Here is a 13,108-nt window from a genome sequence, read left to right as displayed (position 1 = left end):
CCCTACAAGCACTCCTGGCAGCTCTTCAGTCAGAAACAGAAAGCACCGAGTTGCCAGAACACTCTGCCTTCAGGGGCAGCAAAAGAGCTGATTCCACTATTTCACAGGAAGCCCTGGGCTCTGGACCAGACTACTTCTGGTTCTCATCCAGTCTTCATGCACGGGTCACTGCCACCCGGACAGCGGCCGAGACCAGAGACCTGCCCTTTTGGAGAGCGCCTTTCCTTCTGGACAGGCACTGCATGGGGGTGAACAAAGCCATGTAAAGCATATATACTGAATCCATAATTTCTGCCCTGGTAATGCAAAAAAACCATAGAATGGCACAGAACTGTGTAATACTACTACAACTGCTGAATCACCCGTGTAACCGTTCTGCCAAAAATATTGAAGAGGGTAATTTAAAGAGCAAAGTAGCTATTTAAGCCCACCCTGCCCCTTTCTGTTCCTCCACACAGCAGGTAGATAAAGGTTCCTGTGCCGCCTCAGGAAAGCTCAGCCCCGGTACTGCTGCGGTGTCGCTGCCCCCACAGGATCGTAAACCGAGGGGCAAAATCAGTGTCCTTATAGATAATGGCGAGGAGAAACTCTAAGGGCCAAGTGACCTGCTCGTTAACCGGGGAGCGCTGAAACGCCCAACAAAGCCGTTCCATACTCCTGGGGCAGGAATGCTAATGGAAAATGCCGGCCTGTTCCGCCAGCCCAGCAGTCCTCCAAGGCCAGCGGCGAGGGGAGACCTCTGACTGCAAGGTCAGCGTGGTTAATATTTTCCCCGGATAATTAGAGCCGGCTAGGCCCCCCTTCAAACCCACTGCGGCTTTGCACCCACCCCTTCCACACCCCGCTCCCGGCTCGTCCCCTCGGGCCAGCCCGCCCCGGGGCGGAGCCCCGCCTTCCTCAAAAGCCGCTGCGGCCGCGGGGAGCGACGCTGGGGTTTGGGAGCGGCGGGGTCGGCGTGGTAGGACGTGGGGGTCGGGCAGGGCTTGGCGGTGAGTGAGGAGGTGGCGGCTGCTGCTCTCAGGTCTCGGAGGGTGGGAGACTATTTTTCTTGTGTAGTAGTCGTAGTTGTTGCCACCCTAGACCCAAATCCGCTTTAAATAGTTAAAACTTCTATAAGCTCGAATATACTGCGCGCTTAATACGCTAGCGATGTTTTCAACCAACATGTAATTCGATGTGGGGATTTTCAAGCCTGCTTCCCGTCGGGGAAATACCGAGTTCTTTAAGTGATTCGTTCTTTCATGGAACCCGGACTTTTGGGTTTAGTCCAGTCATGCTGTGGTTAAAAGAAAGAGGATTCTCTTCCGACTACTGCAGAAAGTGCGTGGATGAATCTCTGTATTCAACCCCATGTTCTGTAGGGTCGAATATCCCCTCTGTCATCGTTGATGTTCAGGGTATGGCAACGTGTATTTTGTAAAAGCAGTATCTTTCTAGTAAAAGTGGAGACCTTGATTTTTTTCTATAATGATGGCTGGATTCTCTTTTTAAGTAGTTTGCTACTCACTCAGCTGATACAGAATTGTTCTGAGGAGACACTTACTATTTTTATTAATATAGGGAAGAAGTTCTGACTAAGAAGCAAACCAAGAATTTGGAATCTAAGCGGGAAATGAGACACCTGAGGTCATGGGGCGAAATTACTGGATGGTGTGTCTTTTTATTTTTTTTTTTTCCTTGGGAAAAATTCTACCTCTTTGCTTTATCTTTTTCTTCTTCTTCATACTTCTTCCTAAAGTATGGATATCTTGAAGAAGGGGGCTGGAGGTTAGAAGTTGAAAAATTCATATGGTTAGTTTAGCATACTGGCAGGAGTTAAGACTTGAAAGCCTTTCAGATGTACAGACCTTGACCTTCACCTTGGGATCTGTCAAAGGAAGAGTGTGCTATAAAATTTTTGCATTAGAATATCCTATTTATATATTTAAGTTTCAACTTATATTTGTAAATCTGTGTGCAAATTAAAAACTTTATTTGACTGTGCTCAGAATAACCATAGAAAAAGTGAGTAGCCTTCAATGCCTAGGCAGAGTGAAATATGAAATGAACAGAAAAAGGATCTATTTTTGTTTTATTAGTTTTGTGACATTTGTGATATATGAAATCTTGTTTTAGTATGTTTAGGGGGCTTAACTGTCAGTTTTGATGAGTTTCTCAGGAGTAAAGATCAGCTGTTTAGCAGATAGTGGGCAAACTGAGCTTGGCTTGGTTTCTGTTAATTAAATGATCTGCCATTAATCATGGCAGAACAGGATTATGAGGAACTTGGAGCTGGAACTGGTCTCCCTTTGATACAGTGTAAATCCATGTGGCTCTGCCTCCTTTGTATTGAAAAACTGGCATGGTCTAAGCCTGTGTGTCCAGACCTCTGTACTGCACTCTTTTTGGCAGTATAGTAGGGTGACCTTAGTTGCCCTTTTTTTTTTAATGATGTTCTTTGCAGCAGTATAAAGAATAAGAAGGATTTCTGTGCATGTAGGTGTTGAATATGCAAAATGTTGTGACTTTTTTTTTTAGCTTCTTTCTTTTCCTCATGTGACAGAAGAGCTAGGTAACTCATCATGAAGTAAACTTGATAAAAGGAAAACTAGAGCTGCAGAAATTGTTCAGGCCTGCTGAGTGTCTGCAACTCTGAAAATTCATTTAGGTGCTGGGTTATTGGCATCGCTAGAGGAAGCGGCTAAAGAAGGTTCAGCTGTACAAAAGGCAGGGCTAAGTAACGGGTGCATTTGTGATATTTTCCAGTTAGGCACCACGGGTGATAAAGCAGGGAAGAATAACAGGGAGTGTAAGTGCTAATGGTGGTATTTTCAAGTACAATTTTCCCCTAAAATTAATGGCAAAACCAGCTGTAGAATGCAATGTTTGGGGGGATATCACAGAAAATGGGGAATGAGAACTATTTATATTGAATATTGTGAGGAAAAGATGTTGAGAGACATGCTTGCTTTTGGGAAGGGCAACCTTACATTGGCTGGACTAGTTTGGTTTTTGAAGTTCTTATCTCTTTTCTAATATAATTGGATTACTTTAACATCTTGCAAAGCATGTTCTATTGTTAATTGCAAATTGTGGTTACTTTGTCAATTCAATAATTGACACAATTTTCATGTAGCATTCATAAGAATTAATATTGTGAACACGGGTAGCAGAAATAGGTCTGAATGGAAGCAAATTGGTGTATGCACCCTTATTTTCTGTCCAAGTGTACCAGCTTAGCTCATGCTAAATAATGTTGGTAACTGGAAAAAAGGAAGTTCTGTAATGACTGTGGGCTGTAGTCAGACTAGTTTAGCTTAGTAAAAATCCTTGGAGGCTATTCACTGCAGTGCTCCTGAACATTATGCCTGGGAGATGACCTGCTTTAACCTTTCATGGTGAGGGAAGTGGTGACCCAAACACATAGCAGGCACTGATTTGAACCCAGATGGTTTTCTGTGATATTCCTGTCTTTCTTCTGATTGTCAAGTGTATTAAATGTGGTTTTTTACTCTTTACTCATGTTTGAAAGGCCTGTTTTAAGTGGACCAGGCACAAAGTTTTTACTAAGTGTTAACATGGATATTTATGACATGTACTTACAGTAGTGTTTAATCTTCTTCTTTCACAGAAAGAGGAGCCAATAATGCCAGCACTGAACTGGAAGCCCTTTATCTATGGAGGTTTAGCATCAATCACTGCAGAATGTGGTAAGCATTTGCTTTAATTGTTGACGTGATTTTCTTGGATAGTCTCTAGATAAAACAAGTTTGGTTCCATGCTGCCAGTGACATAGTGGTATATGGTGGTCTGCAGCATAGAGTTTTTTGCTTAATGCTGAAGGGTTTCTCTTATCTCTGTTTCAATGTCAGAACACTCATGTCTGTAAACTCTCATCCCTGGTGAGTCTTGTTTTCTATACATATTTTGCCTCTGTGTTTTATTATTTGGTGTTTTTTGATCTGTTCCTAGACAGTGGTCATAAGTAGATACAGCTTCTGCTTTGCTGCAGTAGACTAGTTACTCTCTTAACTTGCAGATTTTTCTTTAGCTTTACTCAGTATGTATGCTGCAGTTTAAATAATCTTTTCTTGAATGTAAGTGGTTGCTTAGATTTGAACACCTAAATTCAATAATGAGCAACACAGAATAATTGCTGTAGTGAGACAGCACATCTGATGTTTTAGGCCTCCTCTAAAGACAAACCTTAAATATCAGCATTTTTGCAGAGTTGTATTTGAAATGCATGTATATGAAAGTAAAGGAAATCTGGATTTTCATTGTAGCAGGACATGGTTAAGCATGTGGTGGGCTTGCATGAAAGGTCTGTCTAGTAAAGTAGAGGCAGTATAAAATTACACTTAAAACTACTATTTTTTGTTTTCATAGAGTAGTTTGGGTTGGAAGGTCATCTGGTCCAACCCCCCTGCTTTGAGCAGGGACATCTTCAATTAGAACAGGTTGCTCAAAGCCTCGTCCAATCCGACTTTGAATGATTGCAGGGATGGGAAGGGTTTCTACTTAGGAAATTTGTACAAACTTGAGTTTGAAACCTGTCATTTTTTCACTTGACTGAATATGGCCAAGAATGCCAAAAGCTTAAGGAAGACATACAATTCATGAAAGCTTTGCTTGTCTGGTAAGCCTCATTTAAACAGATGTAGTTAATCCTGACTCCTGTTTGTACTTAGGTGAGAATGGAATGTTGAAGTGGTCCTTTCCTGGATGGATACAGTTTCTGAACCCTTTCATATGGGGAGCATGGAGAATATGAATTGAACATAACATAGCAGTAGGCTACAGGAAAGCAGTAACAGAAATAGGTACTGCTGCTATTCTTTTTCAGATACTGGGCCAGAAGCTGCATAGTGTGTCCTACAGAATTTATTTGCCTTCAGTGATGTGCTCTTCAAAGGTGTTGGTAGAATACATGCGCAAACTCAGTGCCTGATTGGAATTGCAAAGTCCTGTTCAGTGTGGCTGCTTACAACCAGGCAATGCTGTGTTGCCTGAAAATATAGTGAATGTGAACACAGGAACAGGCAGGGCCTCTGTCAGGCCTTTAGAAGAAACAGGGTGGTAGAATGTGAATCACCTCTTTAAAAGAAAGTCTTGGTAGGAAAAGCTTCTTTCCCATGGGAGCACTTTTACATATTATGATACATAATAAATGTTGCTGTTTCTTGTGTGATGGTCTCTGTTGTCTTTGGTTAGATAGGTACTTTGTTAATTTTCTTGCTGATTTTTTTCCTTTAAGGTACTTTCCCCATTGATCTGACCAAAACACGTCTCCAGGTTCAAGGTCAAGTTAACGATGCCAAATATAAAGAGATCCGCTACCGTGGAATGGTGCATGCACTGGTCAGAATATGCAGAGAAGAAGGGTTGAAAGCCTTATACTCTGGGTAAGATTAATTGAGCTGCAGCAATGGCTTATGAACAGTCTATTGATGAAATTATAAGCCCATTGTATGTGAATTTTTGGGCTTCAGGATTGCAAGGTATTTGGCTAGCCTTAATCTGGAAGTTGGAGGACCCAGCTTTGATACCTTCAGTGCTGCACACTGCCATAGCATTTCATGTTTCAAAAAAAAAAACCCTCAAACAACAAAACCTACATGAAACAAAATACCTAAGCATAAGGTTATTCTCTATAGTGCTGTTATAGTTTTTCCATCTCTCAGAATAAAAATTGGGTTCACCTTTGCCTATAAATGAGCATGCTTTACTTCAAAACATGCAGGATGGTGGGGGAACTGCATTTCAGATATGTCTGCCAGCTATTTTATAGATTACAAGTTGAAGCATGGTCTAATAGTAATAATCCTTTCATGTTCTTTCAGGCTCTATTTAAAAAGAAAAACAAAACCCAAAACCTAAGAAGCTCCAAAGCTTGTTTTGTTTATAACGAGTTTAAATTGTTGATTTAAATGAACAAACCTTTCTTTGCTAGCTATCTCTGCACTAGGAAGAATTTTCTGATGAGTTTTTGAGATCTTGAGCATAAACATAACTGCTGCTTGTTTTCACAGGATTGCACCTGCAATGCTACGACAAGCTTCATATGGAACTATAAAAATAGGCACTTACCAGAGCTTAAAAAGAATGTTTGTTGAGCATCCAGAAGGTGAGTGGTCATTGTCTATTTAATTGAGGACTGATTTGCTTGAAGCTGATTGTTTCCATTTGGCATATTACTGTAGCATTTGAACAAGTCCACGGAGAAGACATTCCTTACACCAGCTACAACAAAGTTACTCAGCAAGAGTAACTCATCAGAGCAGGCTTCTGTAACTGGCACTCTCTGGTTAAATGAGTGGAGGCATCATCCTGTCTTAATGCATATTAATTTTTGTAAATCTGCAGCTAAAATCTTTGTTTGTGAAACAGATGAAACCCTCATGATGAATGTTCTGTGTGGTGTTCTTTCGGGAGTAATTTCGTCATCTATTGCCAACCCTACAGATGTCTTAAAGGTAATTATGTAAAGCTTGTCTTAGTTTTTGTTCTCTCCTGAAGTAGGAGCAGTCTCCTGATGAATCTAGGATTTGTTTTGTAACCCTATTTATTATCATCTCTTAACTTCTAAAGAATCAGCAACATCCTCAATTCTTGGAGCCTCCTTCTGGTCCATACTAATCATTTGGAAGTATGTGTGAGGAAGGTGAAAGCTGGGGAGGTAGTTAGACCCACATGTTTGAGTGTGGGGGGAGAATAATTTTGCTGTGGTGTTTGTGTGGAAGCCACACTGCCTACTTCATCTGTACTTCTTGGTAACACTGTTACACTTGGATGTTGCTAGAGCTCAAAATAGATGAAGATTAGTTCAGAGACAAGAGCTCCAGTGAATGCTACTTGTACCATATGATTCCTTAACACTAGAGAGGCTTTGCAAACCTGTGTTCCAAGGAAATGGCATTCCAGCATCAGTTCTTTAAAGTGAATTAGTGAAACAGTCACCTCTTTAAGAATCCATTAGCTTAATCATCGTCAGTTACTTGAAAGGGTTGATGGGTTTATCTTATAAAACTGGAGCTTCTGACTTACAAAGCTGCTCCTAATGAAAAAGTCAAGAAAACTGTTTTCCTGAAACTACTAAAAAGCTTTGTCCTTCATAGTGCTAGTGTGGTTATGTAGTGGCATTTCAAACATTAGCTTGTATTTCAAGTGTGGCTTCAATTAGTTACTTCCTAAAATTATATCCACTCACCAAGTCACTTGTTGACAACTTGTATATGAAAGTTACCTTGACAGGTCCTTAAGGATGTTCTTATAAATCTACAGGATTGAAGACCATGGTTCTCAGTGGCTGAAACATTAATCTGTTTAACCTTTCATTTCAACATATTCCTGTGAGAACACTGTAAAGGACATCCTGCAGAATCCATCTGCCAGTCTTATCTAAATGGAGCAGTGTACTCATACAGAAATAGAAGTGACTTAATGCAGCTAAGAATTCTACCACATACTACTTCAAAATTAGCAGCTGCCTTTGGATAGTTAAGGCAAAAGATTGCACTTATATAGTTATGATAATGTCAGCTCTTGCTTTTATATTTGAAGAGAAATTGACTTTACTATTGCAGTTCTAACTTAATAGTTGAATCTAGTTTTATTGTTTTTTTTTGTTGTATTTATCTTTTAATTGTATCTTCAAATGAATCTCAGATCAGAATGCAAGCTCAAGGCAGAACAATTCAAGGAGGAATGATGGGCAACTTCATACAGATCTACCAAAAGGAAGGCACTAAAGGATTATGGAAGGCAAGTTTTTTTTGAACTGTATCTTACACTTCCTTGTTCAGTTGAATGTCATGTATTCCACCTTGTTCTTAGCTGAAATATGGAGGATGTAATGTCTCTCATTTGCCATGACTGCTTCACTGCTGGTGTCTCAGTGCTTTTTGGTGAAGGGTTACAGCCAGTCTTGTGTGTGAGGATTAGCTGCCACTTAGGAGAAGGAGGACAAATACAGGGTTCAATTAAAGTGACTGGCTCTAGGAACAGTTCAACAACCCTTTGCCTGACACCTCTCAATCTGTATGCTCTGTCTGTTTTAAAACATATGCTAAAGAACATTTGCAAGTGAAGGAGCTGCTGAGCATCCCTTCTAGATCAGAAACTCTCATATTCAGTCTTACAGTTTGTCTCTTGGGCCAATTATAGTCAACGACTGTGTAACAACTTAAGAGCCAAAACCGACAATTGTTTTGAAACAGCTGGAAAATAGGAATGTTTTTCCATTAGTGTGCTTTTCTCACAAAGTTTCTTGATCTCCAATTTTTTGTTCATCCTCCTTACTTCATCAGTTTTTCAGCTAGCAGCAAAGGAAATTTTGAGGTTTTAGCTGACTATTGATGCAAGAATTGAGATGTTAAGTAGAGATAGAAAATAACTTAAAGGATCTGCAGTTGCCATTAGGTGTGGAGAAGTGATTTATGTTATTTCAGATTTGTGGTTTTGGAGCACTTAGATGTAAGACTTGTACTAATTAGCCATATTTGAATTTGCAGTGTTCTTAACACATTTGTGGTGTTTTGCTTTGTATTGTAAGAGCTTGGCTTTTCTAACAGTGCACAAAGGTTGACTTTAAACTTCAGCTATATCGTTTCTTTTGCCAGGGAGTATCACTGACAGCACAGAGAGCTGCTATTGTTGTTGGAGTAGAACTGCCAGTGTATGACCTTACCAAGAAGCACATAATTATGTCTGGACATATGGGAGATACAGTATATACTCACTTCCTGTAAGTTTGTATAACTGGTTCTATACCTCATGATTAGTTAGCTCTTGCTACAGGGGAGAGGAGTATTTTGGGTTTTTTATCTGTCTAGATATGTACATATACTTCTGATGTGTTTATCATTTTTAGTGTAATAGCATCTCAAATGGTAGCATGGAAGCTAATTTTATTTAGCATTTGAATTTAGCTTTCTTTTGAAATGTGGAAATTTGTTTTGTGGGTGGTCTGAATCATCAACTGTGCAAATTGAGGTTAGAAGAAATTTGCAGTCATAATATTATTCCCTGGGGCATGAACATCTTTCCAAGCATAATGTATATAAGGGCTATATAGCAAATTTTCAAAATTGTTTTTATAGTAAGTGAAAAGTAACTTTTCACATCCATTAGCTGATTTAATTCTTTTAGTAAAAGCATTAAACAGTCATTATTACTGTGTGCTTCCTGGGAAGGGGAATTTCTTGTACATCTGTGTGGTAGATCAGCTTTCATTAAACCCTTCTTTTCCTAGTTCCAGTTTTCTTTGTGGGTTAGCTGGAGCCCTTGCATCCAACCCTGTTGATGTTGTAAGAACACGTATGATGAATCAGAAAAGCCAAAACCATGGGGGACACTCAGCCTACAAGGGCACTGTGGATTGCTTGTTACAGGTAAGTAGCTCATGTATCATCGTAAATAGAAACTGCTGCCACCAAGAATTGGTTTTGCTGCGGAGCTCAAAATTGTTCTGTTTTCCCTAGTAACTTGGACATGCTTTTTGCCATAATATTTAAAAGGACTATGCTGTCAGTAATGCACTCAAGTGTGAAAAGTATCTACTGTCTTGAGAGACAGGCAGGAAGAAAGTTAGTGTCTGCTGAAGAACTTTCTTTGGGTGCTTGGATGAGGAGAGAGAGGCTCTCAGCAGCACTGTCTTGCTCAGCTTTATACTATGTCAGGCTGACAGAAAATTATAATTTCATAGGTCAGTCCTTGAAGAACAAGATTTTCTGAAACAGATGGTTTCCTATGTTGCTTACTGCATAATGGAAAGCCTAGTACAGCCAGAGGCAAGGTCAGCCTCTGATTTTGATTACTTTGATTTGGTTTCTGAAGTCTCTAACTTTGGTATGAGGTGGGACCATGATGGCCTTGTACATGGAGAAGAATGGGTAGTAAGCTGTTGTTGTCCAACTGGTGACTGAACAGTCCAAGTCCAGGGGAATTTGAGGTCCATAAAGCAAACAAATATTTCAAGGGACTGCCAAATGTTAGCTACAGGTTTACATGCAGCAGATTTCTAGAGGCTGTCAAATGTCAACTGCAAGTTTACATCTAATAAAATGTATTTCTTTATCCTGACAGACAATAAATTTAAGTTAAGGTTACAGGACTCAGCCTTGTTAGCTGAGGTGCTGTCTAGATTTTTCACAAAAAAAGAATTACGTAAGTGTGTTATGTGTTTTTTTTTTTTTTTCCCCCCTAGACATGGAAGAATGAAGGCTTTTTTGCTCTGTATAAAGGTTTTTGGCCAAACTGGTTAAGACTTGGTCCTTGGAATATCATTGTATCCTTTCCAGAAGTGTGCAAAACCACTAATTTAGCCATACAACAGCAAGTATTGTTTTTTACAGAATTACTCAGTGTGGGAGGTGTCATATCAGCACAGATATTCCCTTTTTTTATGAATGGAAAATTGTGCAGTTGACAGGGTTTTTTTTTTAGTCAATTGCTTCTAGTCGGATGGAATTTGATTCACACAGAGTCAACACTAAAATATGATCTTGCAAAATAATTTTATGTTCTTTCAATTTCATCCCTGCCCATTTTCTTTGTTATGAGCCTAGTTTTAGTCAAAGTTGACCAGGTGAATTAGGAGTGGGGGCTATTTCCAGAACTGGGGAAACTGTTGGCATTTACTGATGCAATCTTTTTGTTTATCTTAGTCTCACAATTTTAGCTTTGTTTCAGGAGCCAGCTGATCAGAGCCCTGGAAAGTGGGTTGGTAGAAGTGTTTTTTACAATAAACAATCCTTCTTAGCCCTCTACAGCTAAGTGATTAAAGAGTCTTAAGGGCTTTTGCAGTACTTTTATGGCAGCTTTTGCAGGACTGCCTCCTCAGTCCTGGGTTTAAGATCCTGAGGAAGATGGATGGGAAACTATTTTGTATCACCAGCCTTTAAGCAAGTTTCATTGTTCTGCCTAGTATTGTGTAAAAATGTGGCCAACCTGCAGTATGGCAAAGGAAGGACCAAGGAGTGGACAACAGTTGCACACAGATGCAGCAAACCTTCAGTAGTGAAGGGCCCAGTTTTCACTGCATGAACAGGAAAGTTTTCCTTAATCAGCTGTGCCAGTTTTTTCTGACATATGAACAGCTGAAGAAATTGGATGCCTGACATGCCGAGCTGTGTACAGAATTCTGTTAATGTACTGTCTTGAGTTTAGAGCAATGTGCAAGTTGTCTTGAGTGTTCGCTCTTTATTGTCTGAGCTGCTGGCCAAAGGAAAAGGTCACTGCAAGACTGAATGAGAAGAACCTGGAAGTGATTTCAAGGCAAACTGGCTCCTGTAACCATGCTTTGTGCACGTGATTCAGTGGATGATGTGCACTGTTTTTCAGACTGAACCAAACACGGTGGAATACCTTCTGTCAACTGTTTCAATGCTCTTGAATGTAAAGATCCGCAATGCAACTTGGTGCATCTGAGTCTCAAAGCATAGTGTTTTATAAGAGTCAAAGGAAAGGGTTTTTTCCTCCTGTATTTCCATAGATTTCCAAAAAGGAAGGAAAAGAAACTTTTTTCCTTTACACAAAAATTTATTTCTGTAAGGGAGGATAAGCAGAACTGAGGAATTGGGCTTTTCCTGCTTTCAGAAATGTATACAATTTGAACTTTAAAGCTTCCAGTTAACTGGAAGTGTCACAAAACATCTTTGCTGGCTTTCAGGTTGGCAAAATAACTACTGCAGTATAAAATCTGTTTCTGGTTTTGAAGCTTTCCTGTGTTCTAAGTCCTGAGATGTCTGCATAATTTTCTGGGAATAATCCAGCTTCATTAGCAAGTGTGGTTGCTACAGTTGACAGCTTTGCATAGCTTGAAGAAAGTGGTTTTTTTTTTTTTTTTTCTTCTTCCATGTATAATTCTTGATTTCAGCATAAGTGCTTCTTCAACATATTCATATGGAAATTGCTAGTAGGAATGAAGTTCAAACAAGTTCATGCCCATCTGCTGATCTTGCAGAGAAACTTTCCATGCCTCTTCCATCCTTGGGAAGAACTATTGGTTACTGGCTGTTTTACACTGAGCAGTCAGGCTCTGTCATGTGAGTGCCTATGTGGACAAGAGCCAAACTCTCCAAAAGCAAATCTACTATAAAGACTGCTTTTCTCTTTTAAAAAGACGCCCAAGTCCAGGACTAGTGAACACTTTCAGATACCAAAGATGCTCAAGTTGCTGTTACATGCAAGGAAACACTTGATGTAGAAATCAACCACAACTTCTATAAGCATTACCTTTAGGCTTAAAGGTATATAAAAACTTCAGGGCCGTTAACTCAATAGTTACATCAAGCATCTCAAGTGCTTTTGTTGAATTCCAGGAAAAAGGAGTATGTGAGATGCAAATTGTAGGATGTATCTTCTGTGTTTACAGAGGGCAGCAAAGCATGATCCATAGTTTTGGATTTTTGTGGCCTTGTGTTAATCTTTGACACATTTTTTGTAGAATCATGCATTCCACTTAAAGAAGTTTCATTGAGATATCAAAATTGCTGTAATCACTTAAAATTACTAATTTTGAATTCACAAATAGAATTTTTAAATGCACAAGGCACTTTCTTTCCTAAGGTAAACATTTTCTATATATAGGGGTATGCTGATGTGCAGTGTTTCCCCTTACAACTGTTTCTGTGCTTTAATAAAAAAAGTGTAAATATTTTTGTACACTGTATATGTTTTCCAAGACTATTAAAAGCATTCAAATCTAAAGTGTGATGACTTAGCATTGCTTTCAGTTTTGAAGTTTCAAATACTTCAAGAAGTTTGCCAGTTTGGAGTGGCAGTATGTGCACTGTACCAGTTAATCTGTGGGGCAGCTGCAGAGGTATAACTGGACAAGATGGACTGGAATTGAATGCTACATCCCAAAGGCACCAAAACAGTGAGAGAGGAGTTTAGGATCTCAGCTGAAGCTGTGAGCCAGACTGCCCAGGTGGCTGAGAAGGCCAATGGCCTCCTGGCCTGTATCAGCAGCAGTGTAGCCAGCAGGACCAGGGCAGGGATTTGTGCCTGCACCTGGCACTGGTGAAGCTGCAGTTCAAATGTTCTGTCCAGTTCTGGGCCCCACAGTTTGGGAAGGATGGAGGCGCTGGAGTGTGCCTGGGAAAGGATACTGGAGCTGGGGAAG

The 13,108-nt window shown here is 40.0% G+C and overlaps 1 protein-coding gene across 1 annotated transcript; it reads left to right on the top strand.

Annotated features, from left to right (window-relative positions):
- Nucleotides 1–869: 869 nt before the first annotated feature.
- Nucleotides 870–12,690, top strand: SLC25A30 (solute carrier family 25 member 30). The gene is made up of 11 exons (XM_059839052.1): nt 870–989; nt 1,561–1,650; nt 3,611–3,689; nt 5,237–5,384; nt 6,012–6,106; nt 6,370–6,455; nt 7,648–7,743; nt 8,601–8,725; nt 9,233–9,371; nt 10,187–10,267; nt 11,058–12,690. Exons 2-11 carry the CDS (start codon nt 1,630–1,632, stop codon nt 11,097–11,099), a joined length of 912 nt encoding a protein of 303 aa, XP_059695035.1. The 5' UTR covers nt 870–989; nt 1,561–1,629; the 3' UTR covers nt 11,100–12,690.
- Nucleotides 12,691–13,108: the final 418 nt, after the last annotated feature.

This window comes from Haemorhous mexicanus, chromosome 2 (genome assembly GCF_027477595.1).
Source record: "Haemorhous mexicanus isolate bHaeMex1 chromosome 2, bHaeMex1.pri, whole genome shotgun sequence".
Classification (NCBI taxonomy): domain Eukaryota; kingdom Metazoa; phylum Chordata; class Aves; order Passeriformes; family Fringillidae; genus Haemorhous; species Haemorhous mexicanus.
The sequence above is the reverse complement of the archived record's forward strand: the minus strand, read 5'-3'. Positions and strand labels throughout refer to the sequence as shown.

Excerpts from the sequence above, each read along its gene's own strand:
- SLC25A30 (XM_059839052.1), top strand. The coding sequence starts at position 1,630 with ATGGGGCGAAATTACTGGATG. Across the intron at positions 6,456-7,647 it reads ACCCTACAGATGTCTTAAAG|ATCAGAATGCAAGCTCAAGG; the intron begins GTAATTATGTAA and ends AATGAATCTCAG. Across the intron at positions 8,726-9,232 it reads ACAGTATATACTCACTTCCT|TTCCAGTTTTCTTTGTGGGT; the intron begins GTAAGTTTGTAT and ends TTCTTTTCCTAG.